The sequence below is a fragment of the Cyclopterus lumpus genome, chromosome 3, assembly GCF_009769545.1.
Source record: "Cyclopterus lumpus isolate fCycLum1 chromosome 3, fCycLum1.pri, whole genome shotgun sequence".
NCBI lineage: Eukaryota > Metazoa > Chordata > Actinopteri > Perciformes > Cyclopteridae > Cyclopterus > Cyclopterus lumpus.
Window position 1 is genome coordinate 3,497,658 of NC_046968.1, and position 14,447 is coordinate 3,512,104.

Sequence of the window (14,447 nt, forward strand, 5' to 3'; positions counted from 1 at the left end):
TCCATTGTGCTTGGGTCCCTGGTCTTCGATCCGTGACACAATCTCATGTTGTGAAGACACCTAGGTCTTATGTTTGTATTATTATGGTTTATTAAAAAGAACGTGATGGGGAATAAAAGATGAGAACCAAGAGCTGAAGAGCTTCAGAGTGACTCCTCCAGTGTTGTGTTCTTCTGGTTAGATTCTGGTTGTTAATGTGGAGCTCCACAGTGCTCTTCGGTCGATGGAGTAAACCACGTCACCTCATGGTTTCATCTCAAGCTTCCTCAGTGAGTGAACTGACCCATAGGTATTGAGGAGCAGTCATGATAAGAGCTGGTCCACTTCTCTAGATGCTAAGGAAATATGCTTCAGTGCTTCCTTTTTTTGTCTCATTTAGCATAGGGAACACTGGACCTTCCTTCATCAAAGGAAAGGAGACGATGACGTCACTCAATAATGACAAACGTTCACCGTTCGGGTCGTCAATAACATCCCCGTCACCATTGAACACGTCCTTCTGATTCTGTGCTGGACAGGAATCCTCACTTGAACTGTGCAGCAGGGAGTTTGTCACTGAACTCGTTTTCTATGTTATAAATGAAGTTCTTCAAACAAACATTTGTAGTCTTGAGTGAGTGCTGTATGATTCTCTGAGCACCACGTCCACTTTTCCTAAGTCCTTATGAACTCTCCTTTACACCTTCCCTTGACCTCCTGACCTTTTCCATTGAGGTCAAGGAGAAGTGGTTAGGAAAGGACATAGCATGTCACCTTGTGGACTATTCCATCTCAGCCTCAGTGTGGATCAGAAGGATATCAGCCTGATGTCTACAGTTTAGTGCCAACATAACTTTCACATTATTAATCTCAGCATTGAAGTAAAGAATGGTGTCTGACCTCAGAGTCTCGAGTCTACAATGTGGACTCTCCAGTCCAGCAGACAGCAGCCTCACCCCAGAATCCTTCAGGATGTTGTGATTCAGATCCAGTTCTCTCAGACTGGAGGGGTTGGACTTCAGAGTTGAGGCCAGAGAAGAACAGCTGATCTCTGACAAACCGCAGTCCCTCAACCTGAACAAAGAATAAAAGATGAAGATTATAATCCATTCATAACCAATCAGATGTGTTGAGGTTTAAATGTGTAGCTCAACATGACGATGTCCTCATCAATGAGCTTTTCTCTTTGTCATTGTGTTCTTGTGGATCATCATCATGTCAGCCTTCTACAGACATCATCCACGTGTCAGCACAACATAACCTGTTGATGTCCACACAGATGAAGACCATGCTGCTGGTCTCAGGTGTGGAACCATATTGATCCTTCAAACAGCTGGTTTTGAAAATATGACTCGATCTCTATGTGTGTTCTTAAAGATTAATATCAAACCGAACAAATAGTTCTATTTCAAGTAAACGTTATAAATATAAAACAAATATTATTTCGGAGCATTTTCTGTTTACAGATTTGACCATTTACCAAAAATCATAGACATTAATTTACTTTAACAACTGAGGAGGTTTTCTAGTTTCTTTAAGAAACAATTCTTTTGTGACTGCAGACTAAATGTAATTCAACAACCATGAAATATGAACAAAAACAAATGTGCAAATTTATGGATTTGACTTTCGTTTGTACATAAATTAGGTTGAACTATTAAATAAACATATATCTATAATAGTAACAGAGAGTCAGTGAACTGACCTCAGAGTCTCCAGTCTACAATGTGGACTCTTCAGTCCAGCAGACAGCAGCTTCACACCTGAATCCTGCAGGTTGTTTAGAGTCAGATCCAGTTCTCTCAGACTGGAGGGGTTGGACTTCAGAGCTGAGGCCAGAGAAGAACAACTGATCTCCGACAAATTGCAGCTTATCAACCTGAATAAAGAATAAAAGATGAAACGTTAAACATTCCTTCTTGAAATCCTTCAGTGGTTTATAATCTGTTCAGAGCTTAAGGTTCAGAATAGAGAAGTTTAGAAAAAGGAAACTCCAAACACCTGAAGTCAACAGGATGCAGGTTAAACAGTGTAAAATAGCTCTCATTAATATTAAAGACCATGTGCTGCTGCTTCAATAAAGACGGAGTGACTCCACCTCTTAAACTCCACCAGCGACTCCATCAATACAATTTCATGTTATGAAGACACCTAGTTCTTATGTTTGTATTATTATGGTTTATTAAAAAGAACGTGATGGGGAATAAAAGATGAGAACCAAGAGCTGAAGAGCTTCAGAGTGAATCCTCCAGTGTCGTGTTCTTCTGGTTAGATTCAGGTTGTAAATGTGGAGCTCCACACTGCTCTTCACTCGATGGACTAAACCACGTAACCTCGTGGTTTGATCTCAAGCTTCCTCAGTGAGTGAACTGACCCATAGGTATTGAGGAGCAGTCATGATAAGAACTGGTCCACTTCTCTAGATGCTAAGGAAAGGTGCTTAAGTGCTTCCTTTCTTGTCTCCTTTAGCATAGGGAACACTGGACGTTCCTTCATCAAAGGAAAGGAGACGATGAATGTCACTCAATAATGACAAACATTCACCGTTCGGTCGTCAATAACATCCCCGTCACTGTGGAACACGTCCTTCTGATTCTGTGCTGGACAGGAATCCTCACTTGAACTGTGCAGCAGGGAGTTTGTCACTGAACTCGTTTTCTATAAATAAAGTTGTTCAAAACAAACATTTGTAGTCTAGAATGAGTGCTGTAGGATTCTCTGAGCACTACGACCACTTTTACTAAGTCCTTATGAACTCTCCTTCACACCTTTCCTTGACCTTCTGACCTTTTCCATTGAGGTCAAGGAGAAGTAGTTAGGAAAGGACATGACGTCACCTTGTGGACTATTCCACCTCAGCATCAGTATGGATCAGAAGGATATCAGTCTGATGTCTGCAGTTTAGTGACAACATAACTTTCACATTATTAATCTCAGCACTGAAGTAAAGAATGGTGTCTGACCTCAGAGTCTCCAGTCTACAATGAGGACTCTCCAGCCCAGCAGACAGCAGTTTCAGTCCTGAATCTTGCAGCTTGTTGTTACTCAGATCCAGTTCTCTCAGACTGGAGGGGTTGGACTTCAGAGCTGAGGCCAGAGAAGAACCGCTGATCTTTGACAAACAGCAGTCCCTCAACCTGAATAAAGAATAAAAGGTGAAGATTATAATCCATTCATAACCAATCAGATGTGTTGAGGTTTAAATGTGTAGCTCAACATGATGATGTCCTCATCAATCAGCTTTTCTCTTTGTCATTTTGTTCTTGTGGATCATCATTATGTCAGCCTTCTACAGACATCAACCACATGTCAGCACAACACAACCTATTGAAGTCCACACAGATGAAGACCATGCTGCTGGTCTCAGGTCTGAAACTACAGGATCAGATCAGACCTGTTGGACTGAGTAGCTTCCTGTGTTTACCAGTAGAGGTCCACATGTGTTCAGATGTCTCTTCCAACAACAGCCACATACCATATATCCAAGAGTTACTAACTGTTAGTTAACAATATAACTGTCATATTTTAAATCTACATTGCTGATTTCTCTCCTCAAAAGTTGTCATGAGTGAATTTAGTGATGTAATAGAACACAAAGACGCTGTTGTTGTGACCATAGACTGTGTCGTTCCAGCTCTTTGCATTGTGGGATACAGAAGGAGAGCGAGGCTGGTCCGATACATACTGGAGATCTTTTGTTTGCTAGCACATGCTACAATTGGGTCACTTTAGTTCTGTCAAGTAGAGTTGAGATCCCAGAGAAGCTGCCCAGAACGGAAGGCATAGGGTACTGCACTATAAGATCCCGCCAAGGAACGCAAAGTATGAGAACAAATCAGTATAACCGAGAAGTTTGATTTTGCATTGTGATTTAATAGATTTAATAACCAAGGAATAATATGTACTGATGATTTTGATTCATTGGAAGGAATGAGCAGGTGGAAACCGGTAAGAGGTTTCCACACACGGTCGGCTCAGGAAGGGCCGGGTTGCACCAAGAGTGAAGTAGAACAAGTTCCTCTTTTTCTAATTCTTTATGAGTAAGTGTTTAAGTGTTAATAAAGTATGATGAAACTAAGCTAAAGATGGGAGTAGGTAAAGGAGGGGGGAATAGGAACTGATGATAAAAAGAGATACTCGAAGTATCGTGTGGGGATTCCTGCGTTGGACATTGTGAGAGGCACAACTGAGGACATCGTCCAGGACCAGCAGTAGAAGGACTCGGTCTCTGCTCACGGCACAAAAGATACCGATCTTGGTCAGGACTTGGCTGACGGAGTTTCATGGATCCCCCCTGCTGAAACCACAATGATTAGAAGGACACTGTTTTCTGTGACTCTGTACGGAGTCTGGAGGATTTCAGACGGATTTCTATTCCTGGCAGGAGGAGTTGGGTGTCTCGTCCGGACCCCCGACCAACATCAAATGACCCTTCCATCCAGCGTCGACTCAGTAGGAAATTTACATTCTGATCATGCAGTATTGTAATCCAATGAAGTAGATAATTAAGCTGAACAACTACACAGAATAACAGGTAGACCTGCTGTCAAGAAGTCAAGTTAAATAAGATAGAACGTTCTACATCTGTAGTGTGATGATGTCATCCACTTGTTGAAGAGCCACTAGCACTGACTGCTCTCAGCTGACATCTTGTTCTAGTCATCACAACAGAGACCTTTGTGTTCTCCAGCTTGTGTCCTAAAAGCCTGCTTTGTTGAGGCCTTTGGGCCGGTGTTGTTCTGCTGGTTATTACTCTGAGCTCTGGTTTCATCTCACCACAGCAGCTGTGTGGTTGTCTCTGTAGCAGCCTCATCAGTGTCTGGTGGCATGAAGAGCATCGCAGTTCACAACTTCCCCTTCATGGAGCTCATTCAAGTCTTTTCTATCTGCTGTCATCAGATCTTCATCCTCTTCCTTCATCTCCCTCACACACTCTCAGCCTCATCAGGACTGACATCACCTTCACTGACTGATGGACCACCATGTGAGTCTGTGGAAGCTAAACACTCTCCTGTCAATCACATAATTTCTCTACGTTCTGTTGCTCTAACATATATTCTGCTTTTGTTTTCAGGGACATCCTGAAACCTTCCAGTGAGTGAACTGACCTCAGAACCTCCAGTCTACAGTGAAGACTCTCCAGTCCAGCAGACAGCAGCTTCAGTCCTGAATCCGGCAGGTTGATATGACTCAGGTCCAGTTCTCTCAGATTGGAGGGGTTGGACTTCAGGGCTGAGGCCACAACTTCAAAGTGAGTCTCTGAGAGTCGACAGATAGAAAGTCTGTAATGACACAAAATATAACAAAATGTTATGATGAAAGAGGACATTTAATATTGACTTCCTGATTCCTGTATTGATGAACATTAGCTATTCACATCAGTGGTTCAGCTGATCTCATCTCACTGTGAAAAACAGTGAGAGGAGTTCTTGTTTCACATGAAACAAGAACTCATCTCTCGTCTGCAGACTTTTCTTCTTGGTGATGTGTGCCGGGCGGGAGTGGGGATACTCAGGAGCCTCCTAAGAGTAAGTCTCTGACTGTTGTTTGTGCTTATGCACTAAACAGCAGTTCAGAGTATCCGGCCTTCTTTGAGTCGTGGGAGGGGTCTTGGAAAGAGCGCCGCCTGCCGACTCTATAGTTCTCCTGGGAGACTTCAACGCTCACCTGGGCAATGACAGAGAAACCTGGCGGGGGTGATTTGGAGGAACGTCTTGCCCGATCTGAACCCGAGCGGTGTTATTGGAATTCTGTGCTCTCCCCGGTTTGTTTATAACGAACACCATGTTTGAGCATAAGGTGGCTCATAAGTGTACCTTGTACCAGAACACCTTAGGCCGGAGATCAATGATCGACTTTGTAGTCGTATCATCTGATCTGCGGCCGTATGTCTTAGACTTTCGGGTGAAGAGAGGAGCAGAGCTGTCAACTGATCGAACACACCACGGTGGTGAGTTGGATCAGATGGTGGGGGAGCCGGCTAGAAAGACCTGGCAAGCCCAAACGTGGAGTGAGGGTGAACTGGGAACGTCTAGTGGAGGGTCCTGTCCGGGAGGTATTAAACTTCCACCTCCGGAAGAACTTCTCACACATCCCAAGGGAAGTTGGGGACATGGAATCTGAGTGGAACATGTTCCAAGCCTCTATTGTGGACGTGGCCACTCTGAGCTGTGGTCGGTTGCCCCAGGGGTCTTCTGAAACAGCTGAGAGATACCGGTAGGCCAGAAGGGCTGCAGCTGTGGTGGCCGTGGATGCAAAAATTTGGGCATGGGAGGAGTTCAGCGAAGGCACGGAGAAGGACTTGTGGTTGGCCTCAAAGTTCTGGCAAACCATCCGACGGATCAGGAAGGGAAAGCAGAACATACCCCATGCTCCATTGGGCAGTGGAAAGAGCACTTTGAGGAACTCTTAAACCCGGCCAACATGTCCTCTTGAGAAGGGGCAGGGCCTGAAGACTTGAGGAGGGATCACACCCATATCCCTGGCGGGGTCCGATAAGGTAGTCTACTTCTTCATGTGGGACTCTTTTCTGGCCTCAGTACGACATCATTATAGTCCACTGGTTATGAAGTAGTATGAACATTGGTCCTCCTGAGCTTGTGTTGCCTCCTACATGTTGTCTTATTAACTCTATTAACATCATAACAGCCCACTGGTTATGAAGTAGTATGAACATTGGTCCTCCTGAGAGGGGTTGGCCTGATCAGGTTTACATGTGGCCTCCATCCTCCAAAGGAAGATGAATGGAGGAAGAATCATATCAATATCAAAGAGAACAATCATCAGAAATAAATAGAATAACTTTACAGTGAAAACACAACCAACTGAAACATCAACATGTTTTCACTTGTAGCTTTTGAAACTAGAAGAACATCTGAGACAAAATACAACTGACTTATTAGTTCGTACCAAACAACTGGAAGACTATTTTATTAATATTATTAAATGTGATAGTTTCTATATTAGAAGAACTAAACTACTGATCTACACTGATTCATGAAGTGAATCACATCTGGACTCACTCAGCCTTTCTGCAGTTCCTCACAGCTGGAATCAGTCTCCGTCGTCCCTCCTCTGATGTGTTGTACTTGTTCAGGTCAAACTCATCCAGAACTGCCTCTGACATCTGCAGCATGTGGGCCAGAGCTGAGCAGTGGATCTCTGAGAGTCTCTCTTCTGATCGATTCTCTGACTTCAGGAACTCCTGGATCTCCTGATGAACTGAGAGGTCCTTCATCTCCATCAGACAGTGGAAGATGTTGATGCTTCTGTCAGGAGAGATTTCATCACTGTTCATCTCCTTCAGGTTGTTGATAGCTCTCTGGATAGTTTCTGGACTGTTGTCTGTCTGACCCAGCAGGCCTCCTAAGACTCTCTGGTTGGACTCCAGAGAGAGGCCATGAAGGAAGCGGACTAACAGGTCCAGGTGGCCATTTTCACTTTTGAGGGATTTCTCCATGGCTCTCTTCAGGAAGTTCCCCAGAGACGAATGCTTGTAGTCTTCTCCCATGAAGTCCTCCAGTACCTTTATCTCCCTGTGTGTGAAACAGTGGAACATGTAGACGGCAGCCAGGAACTCTTGAACACTCAGGTGAACAAAGCAGTAGACAGTTTTCTGGAAGATCACACTCTCTCTTCTGAAGATCTCTGTACAGACTCCTGTGAGCACAGAGGCCTCTGTGACATCTAGACCACACTGCTCCAGGTCTTCTTGGTAGAACATGATGTTTCCTTTCTCCAGATTTTCAAATGCCAGCCTTCCCAGCTTCAGAAGAACTTCCCCTTCAGCCTCCATCAGCTCCTGAGGACTCGTCTCATGTCCCTCACGGTACTTCTGATTCTTCCTCTTTGTCTGGACCAGCAGGAAGTGTGAATACATGTCGGTCAGGGTCTTGGGTAGCTCTCCTCTCTGGCCTGCAGTCCACATGTGGTCCAGAACTGTAGCAGTGATCCAGCAGAAGACTGGGATTAGACACATGATGTGGAGGCTCCGGGATGTCTTGATGTGTGAGATGATGGTGCTGCACAGCTCTTCATCACTGAATCTCCTCCTGAAGTACTCGTCCTTCTGGGGGTCGGTGAAGCCTCGTACTTCTGTTAGCCTATCAACATGAGTAGGAGGGATCTGATTGGCTGCTGCAGGTCTGGAAGTTATCCAGACGAGAGCCGAGGGAAGCAGATTCAGCTCGATGAGGTTCGTCAGCAGCACGTTGACCGATGCCTTCTGTGTGACATCACACACAACCTCATTGTTGATAAAATCCAAAGCCAGTCTACTTTCATCCAGACCATCAAAGATGAACAGAACCTTCCAGCCAGAGAGCTCCTCTGCTGGGACCTTCTGTAATGTTGGATGGAACACATGGAGCAGCTCGAGAAGACTGTACCGCTCATCTTTGATCAGGTTCAGCTCCCTGAACGAAAGCACAACCACCAGACCGACATCCTGGTTCTCCAAACCCTCGGCCCAGTCCAGAGTGAACTTCTGCACCGAGAAGGTTTTTCCAACGCCAGCGACGCCGTTGGTCAGAACCACTCTGATGCGTCTCTGCTGGTCAGCTGAGGCTTTGAAGATGTCGTGGCACTTGATGGGAGTGTCTTGGAGGGTCTTCTTCTTGGAAGCAGACTCGAGCTGCCTCACCTCATGTTGGATATTAACCTCTTCACTCAGTCCCTCTGTGATGTAGAGCTCCGTGTAGATGCTGTTGAGGAGGGTTCCACTTCCTCTTTCACCGCTTCCTTCAGTCACACGTTCAAATCTCTTCTTCAGACTGATCTTATGTTCATCTAAAACCTCCTGTAGACCAGAATCTGCTGAACCAGAGACACAAGAGAGAACATATGAAGAAGATATGATATTGATTTGACTAAAACAATCAGTAAACAATAAAATCAGGCCGATATCTGAAGGTACAGATGAGGTAACTTTCAGTTTGATCCAGTTTAAAGCTACAACAGTGGTGAGATGTGAACACAGAGAGCTTTCTCTTTGGTCACCAGCCGTGACACCTGTTGATCCAGTCAGTGAAGCTACAGACGTGGTTTTGGTTTGAGAGAGGAGACCGTCTCCGTCATGGTGCTGTTAGACCATGATACCAAACAGAACCACAACAGCTCAGCTGGGTTTTTCCTGCTGAGGCTGCAGTGGAAATGCATGTATTCATGAACTGGATCCACACAGACTGAGTAAAGAAGACCATGTGAAGAACTAACAGCATTCTGATTGGTTCATGCAAAGATGGGGTAAAGAAGACCATGTGAAGAACTAACAGCATTCTGATTGGTTCATGCAAAGATGGGGCGCGATCATGAAACCAAAACAAAATCTACATTTATGTATTTTGGGTTCAGATTGTCTCTCAAAGAAGAACACTGATGCAGATCAGAAGTGTCTGCTGGAGCAGATCTTAAACAAGAGTTCCTGTATGAGAACCACACTTCCTGTTTCCAGACATGAAGACATCAGCAGAGACATGGACAGCTTACTTTGTACATTGCTGCTCTCACTGGCTGGCTGCGGTCCAGTGCTGGTTCTGGACATCAGCTCCTCCTCAGGAACAGGACTCCTCTTTCCCTTTCTCTTACTGTGGAGACATTTCTTTATTACTAACATGGTTTGTTGGTTGGTGATGAAAACATCCAGATTTGGACGAATCAGTTAAAGTTTTATTACGTTTCTGTTCAGTCTGGAATGAAAATGTACTTTCATAAACAATAATGAGCTGCTTTCCTGATGAAACATGTAGTGATCTGATCTGTCTGTACTTTGTTTATAACAAAGTCTGCACTTCCTGCAGCTTGAGTTAGTTAGGTTTGAACTGAGGTTAGAAGTGGTGCAGCCTGAGGCTGCATTGTCTTGTCCCAATCAGAGTGAAAGCTGACTTTTAAGTCTTAAGTACTGTAAAGGGCCGTTCACACCAAACGTGTTGCGAACTTTTCGACGCGTTTGGTTGCGATATTCGCCGGGAGTTGCGATAGACGCGTTTTGTGCATTGCGAAATATTTCAACTTCCAACGCGCCAATCAGCGTTGAGATGCTCCGCCCGTTGGGCTGCTGCTGCTTTGGTAGTGCTGGAAGCGGAAGTTATCGAGACGGAGTCGGTGAAATTCCCCGAGCTGTGTGAGCCTACGGGTGATGTTATGAACCCAAACACCAGGGCGTTAGATTTTTCGACGTTTATGGGATATCCACAACGAGTATAAAGCAGAACTAGTGGTTATTTCGACCGTGGTGGATAGTGGAATTTATAACTGTTTTTACCGAGACAAGCCACTGAGATAAGCCACGCCCCCTTTTCACAACTGGTTGCGAAAGACACAAATGAACACAACTCTCAGCCAGGCGCAGCGTAGAGCCCGGGGCTGTCTCAAGATCCCGAACCAAAGAACTCTGACTCCAGAACAAATGCTTGGCTATTAGTAAGGTCATGCAAATGAATTCACACCTAAGGGTTAGTTCTATTGGCCAGTTCAAAGAATGCCGCGATTCTGTTCGCTAAGCTAATCGATAAACTGGGGGGGGGGGGGGGGTCAAAGCTCACACTTACGGTCAAGGACAGGAAGTTCCCTTTCACCTATTATCCTGCCTTCAGAATAAAAGCAACATCTCATGTTTTAATCGGCATCCATTTTAACTATTGTCTAAACAATAAAACATCATTCATTCTCATGCATCATACAGTTAATCATTACATTTGTCACCAACAAACAGAATAATAAAACAGTGATCCTCTCTTATGCTTTATAATACATTCCTCAGAATATTCCTCAAATTAATTATCATAACTTTCTTTATGTATTAATTGTATTAATTAACATGTGTGCAAGTGTATATAAAATCCACTACAACTCAACAGTACTTAAGTCTTTCTTATTGGTCAGAAATGTGGCGGTGGAGTCAGAACCAAGCACAGTAGGTTGATCAGCATTTCACCCGTTTACCAGGCAAATACCTGCAATGACGTGCATACGTGTTGGTTTGTGTAAATAGGTTTTACTCAGTGATTTATATCAAACCATTCGCGTCATGTGCATTGACTTTGCATGGGATCTACTTGCGCGATAAATGTGCAACGCGCTTGGTGTAAGCGCAGCATATCCCTGTGTAGATTAGTGTTTAATGGTTTACTATATTATTGAAGGATATCTCTATGTAATTTATTTGATGATATACTGTATTATAAAAGAATGTCTTGGTGTTGGTTGCAAAACATAGGAGGAAGGAAACTCTATGTGTAAACTTTGGGAATGTGTATTCGGAGCAGCAGACAGGCAGATGGCTGCCTAGGAATGTATCCCCCCAGCATGGACAGAGGACCCCCTGTTGTGACCCCTGGAGGAAACCCCATTCAGAGCTGCATGGCACAAAAGGGCAGAGGAGCAGGGAACGCTGAGTGATGACGACGTGTATTAAGGGGCTTGGACACGCTTACAACACCGACAGACAGATGGCTCAGCCCAATGAGCAGATTAATGCCAATGTGCTTCCTGGAAAGTGTGAGAAGTGAATATGGCAGGGGGTGTGAGTGGAGCGGAGGTGATCTCGAAAGGTAAATAAATTTTAGTAGAGTAAAAACCTTCCATGTTGAACTTCAACATGCACTTCAGCAGGCCCAACTCTCCTTGATCAGCTATACAGTGACGAGGCTCGGAGTGTGTGAAACTCCACCAAACCAAAATAAAACCATATGCAATGATGGACTATCAAAAACTGACCTGATGAAAATAAAAACAGGAATACAGTCTACAACCTGTGGTCAGAAAAAGAGTTGCTCCACATCCTGCTCCATCGAGTCTTAATGGGCAAAATACACAATGCACACATCAAAAGGTCATATGCCTCACAGCACATTCTGCAATATGACCAATGACCTTAATTATAATGTATATTAAACATATAAATGGCATACAGCATGTAGCATGTAAAGGGGGTGTCTCAGATTCAGGTCCAAGCACGTCATTCCCTTTTCTGCCAACAGGGATGGACTGGGACGTTTACAAGTGTGTATTAGTCCTCTTGGATTACATCACAGCTTTTATATGTGACTGACACTGATACGAAGACGAAGATGATACAAAATGTGTCACACAAAGATTGTCTCATTTTAGTTGGAAAATAAACTTTAGTAAACACAAATCATCAGAAAACATTGTCAGTAACTGAACATCAGTCCTATGAACTAGTTATCAGAAGTTCTCTTACTTTGAGTCTGAGGGTCCACATTCAGGACTGAAATTCAGAGGTTGATCTTTGGACCGATCACTCTTCATAGACTGACAGCCGGAGATCAGAGACTCTGATCTGTCCTCCTCTTCCTCCTCATAACCACTCATCTTCTGATCTGAAGTCAGTCTGAGAGTTAAACAGGAACACTGAGTGAGCTCACAGAACAAGAATCAAAATGGAGAGAATAGTAAGTAACACACACAGACACACACTAACACACACACATATTCACACACACACAGACACAAACACACACACTCACACACACACACACACACACTCTGCTTCAGTCTTCAGCTTCTCTCCTTCTGCTCCGTTGACTCCAAGTGAAGTCTGAACTCTATGACTGAACACTTCAAGGTTCACTCCAGTTTGGAGATAGCCCTGCTTTCAATTATGTAACTAAAAAGAAAGTTTAATTAATTAAAGTACTTGTTATTTTGCATCACGTTTCTTTAAGTTGTTTATTAACTATTGGATGTGTCTCTGTTTCCCTCATAAATATAGATGCTCGTAAAATAGAAAAGGTGAGATCACAAAACATTTTATGTGTGAAGAGTCTTATCTGCTCTCAGTATGTCAGGCACGTGGTAAATTGAGACTTTGAATACTTTGCACCCTATGGGTTGTAAGAGCAGTTCCTTTAAGAAGTTTATTAGATAATATTTGGTCACTTGTATTTATTACATTTTGTTTGATCATCTTTCAGTTGACGTTCGCTCCACAATGGAGGCTTTGAACATGGAGGCCCACTCAGACTCCATGTCCCCAGCCTCCTTCTGGAGGTGGGAGTTGGAGACCTTGCGGTCAGGAGGCTCTACCAGACGTTCCCAGTTCACCCTCACCACACGTTTGGGTTTACCAGGTCTGTCCGTTGACCACCCCCACCATCTGATCCAACTCACCACCATGTGGAGATCAGTTGGCAGCTCTGCTCCTCTCTTCATGTCCAAGACATACAGCTGCAGATCGGATTATACTGTAACGGTAATGACTGGTTGCTTGGGGTGACAGCTAGGTCGAGGTCTAACAATAATTACTTCAGGGTTGGAGTCATTATTTGTCATTTAAAGTCAACCGCACACAGGGCTCAAGTATAGAGGATAATAACCCTAAACACACTTATATATTGAACCCTCCAAGGTACATTCCCCAAAAGCACAATATTTAGTATCGGCAATCACACCACAACAGATTTCGCTCAAGGTACATACATTTGTATTTAACAAGTCATGGACAGGCACAACAATACACATAGTGAAATAATAACAGGAATACAGCCTACAACCTGTGGTCAGAAAAAGAGTTGCTCCACATCTTGCTCCATCGAGTCTTAACGGGCAAAACACACAACGCACACACCAAAAGGTCATATGCCTCACAGCACATTCTGCAATATGACCAATGACCTTAATTATAATGTATATGAAACATTTAAATGGCATACAGCATGTAGCATGTAAAGGGGGTGTCTCAGATTCAGGTCCAAGCATGCCATTCCCTTTTCTGCCAACAGGGATGGACTGGGACGTTTACAAGTGTGTATTAGTCCTCTTGGATTACATCACAGCTTTTATATGTGACTGACACTGATACGAAGACGAAGATGATACAAAATGTGTCACACAAAGATTGTCTCATTTTAGTTGGAAAATAAACTTTAGTAAACACAAATCATCAGAAAACATTGTCAGTAACTGAACATCAGTCCTATGAACTAGTTATCAGAAGTTCTCTTACTTTGAGTCTGAGGGTCCACATTCAGGACTGAAATTCAGAGGTTGATCTTTGGACCGATCATTCTTCATAGACTGACAGCCGGAGAGCAGAGACTCTGATCTGTCCTCCTCATAACCACTCATCTTCTGATCTGAAGTCAGTCTGGGAGTTAAACAGGAACACTGACTGAGCTCACGGCACAATAATCAAAATGGAGAGAATAGTAAGAAACACACACAGACACACACTAACACACACACACACTCACATACAGACAAACACACACACTCACACTCACTCTGCTTCAGCCTTTAGCTTCTCTCCTTCTGCTCCGCCAACTCTAAGTGAAGTCTGAACTCTATGACTGAACACTTCAAAGTTCACTACCTGGATCACATGGTCACTGTGGCTCCGCCCCTCTTCATTTACAGGAAATCAGGTGAGTTCATGTAGAAGTTTGTGTGTGTGTGTGACCTCAGCTGGCCCTATTCAAAGGAGCAGCAGCTCTACTGATGTCTGAGTT

General features: G+C 43.9%; 1 protein-coding gene and 1 long non-coding RNA gene across 3 annotated transcripts in view; one reads left to right on the forward strand and one right to left on the reverse strand.

Moving 5' to 3' along the window:
- The window catches only part of LOC117727889 (NACHT, LRR and PYD domains-containing protein 12-like), a 46,765-nt gene extending 32,518 nt beyond the window's left edge, over window positions 1-14,247 (reverse strand). Inside the window, exons 1-9 of the mRNA XM_034528534.1 lie at window positions 14,223-14,247; window positions 13,946-14,086; window positions 12,182-12,331; window positions 9,466-9,563; window positions 7,002-8,790; window positions 5,088-5,261; window positions 2,943-3,116; window positions 1,685-1,858; window positions 880-1,053 (exon numbers count right to left, since the gene is read on the reverse strand). Of these exons, the coding sequence (XP_034384425.1) occupies window positions 880-1,053; window positions 1,685-1,858; window positions 2,943-3,116; window positions 5,088-5,261; window positions 7,002-8,790; window positions 9,466-9,563; window positions 12,182-12,331; window positions 13,946-14,067 (2,855 nt within the window). The 5' untranslated portion in view covers window positions 14,068-14,086; window positions 14,223-14,247. The remainder of the gene's footprint in view (window positions 1-879; window positions 1,054-1,684; window positions 1,859-2,942; window positions 3,117-5,087; window positions 5,262-7,001; window positions 8,791-9,465; window positions 9,564-12,181; window positions 12,332-13,945; window positions 14,087-14,222) is intronic.
- Window positions 4,033-7,160, forward strand: LOC117727982. Of its 2 annotated transcripts, XR_004609080.1 has the most exons (4): window positions 4,033-4,431; window positions 4,879-4,963; window positions 5,054-5,230; window positions 7,076-7,160. It is a non-coding gene; the product is annotated as an uncharacterized LOC117727982 (long non-coding RNA). The 2 variants fall into 2 exon arrangements; XR_004609079.1 differs by lacking the exon at window positions 7,076-7,160 and having other exon boundaries at window positions 5,054-5,799.
- Window positions 14,248-14,447: the final 200 nt, after the last annotated feature.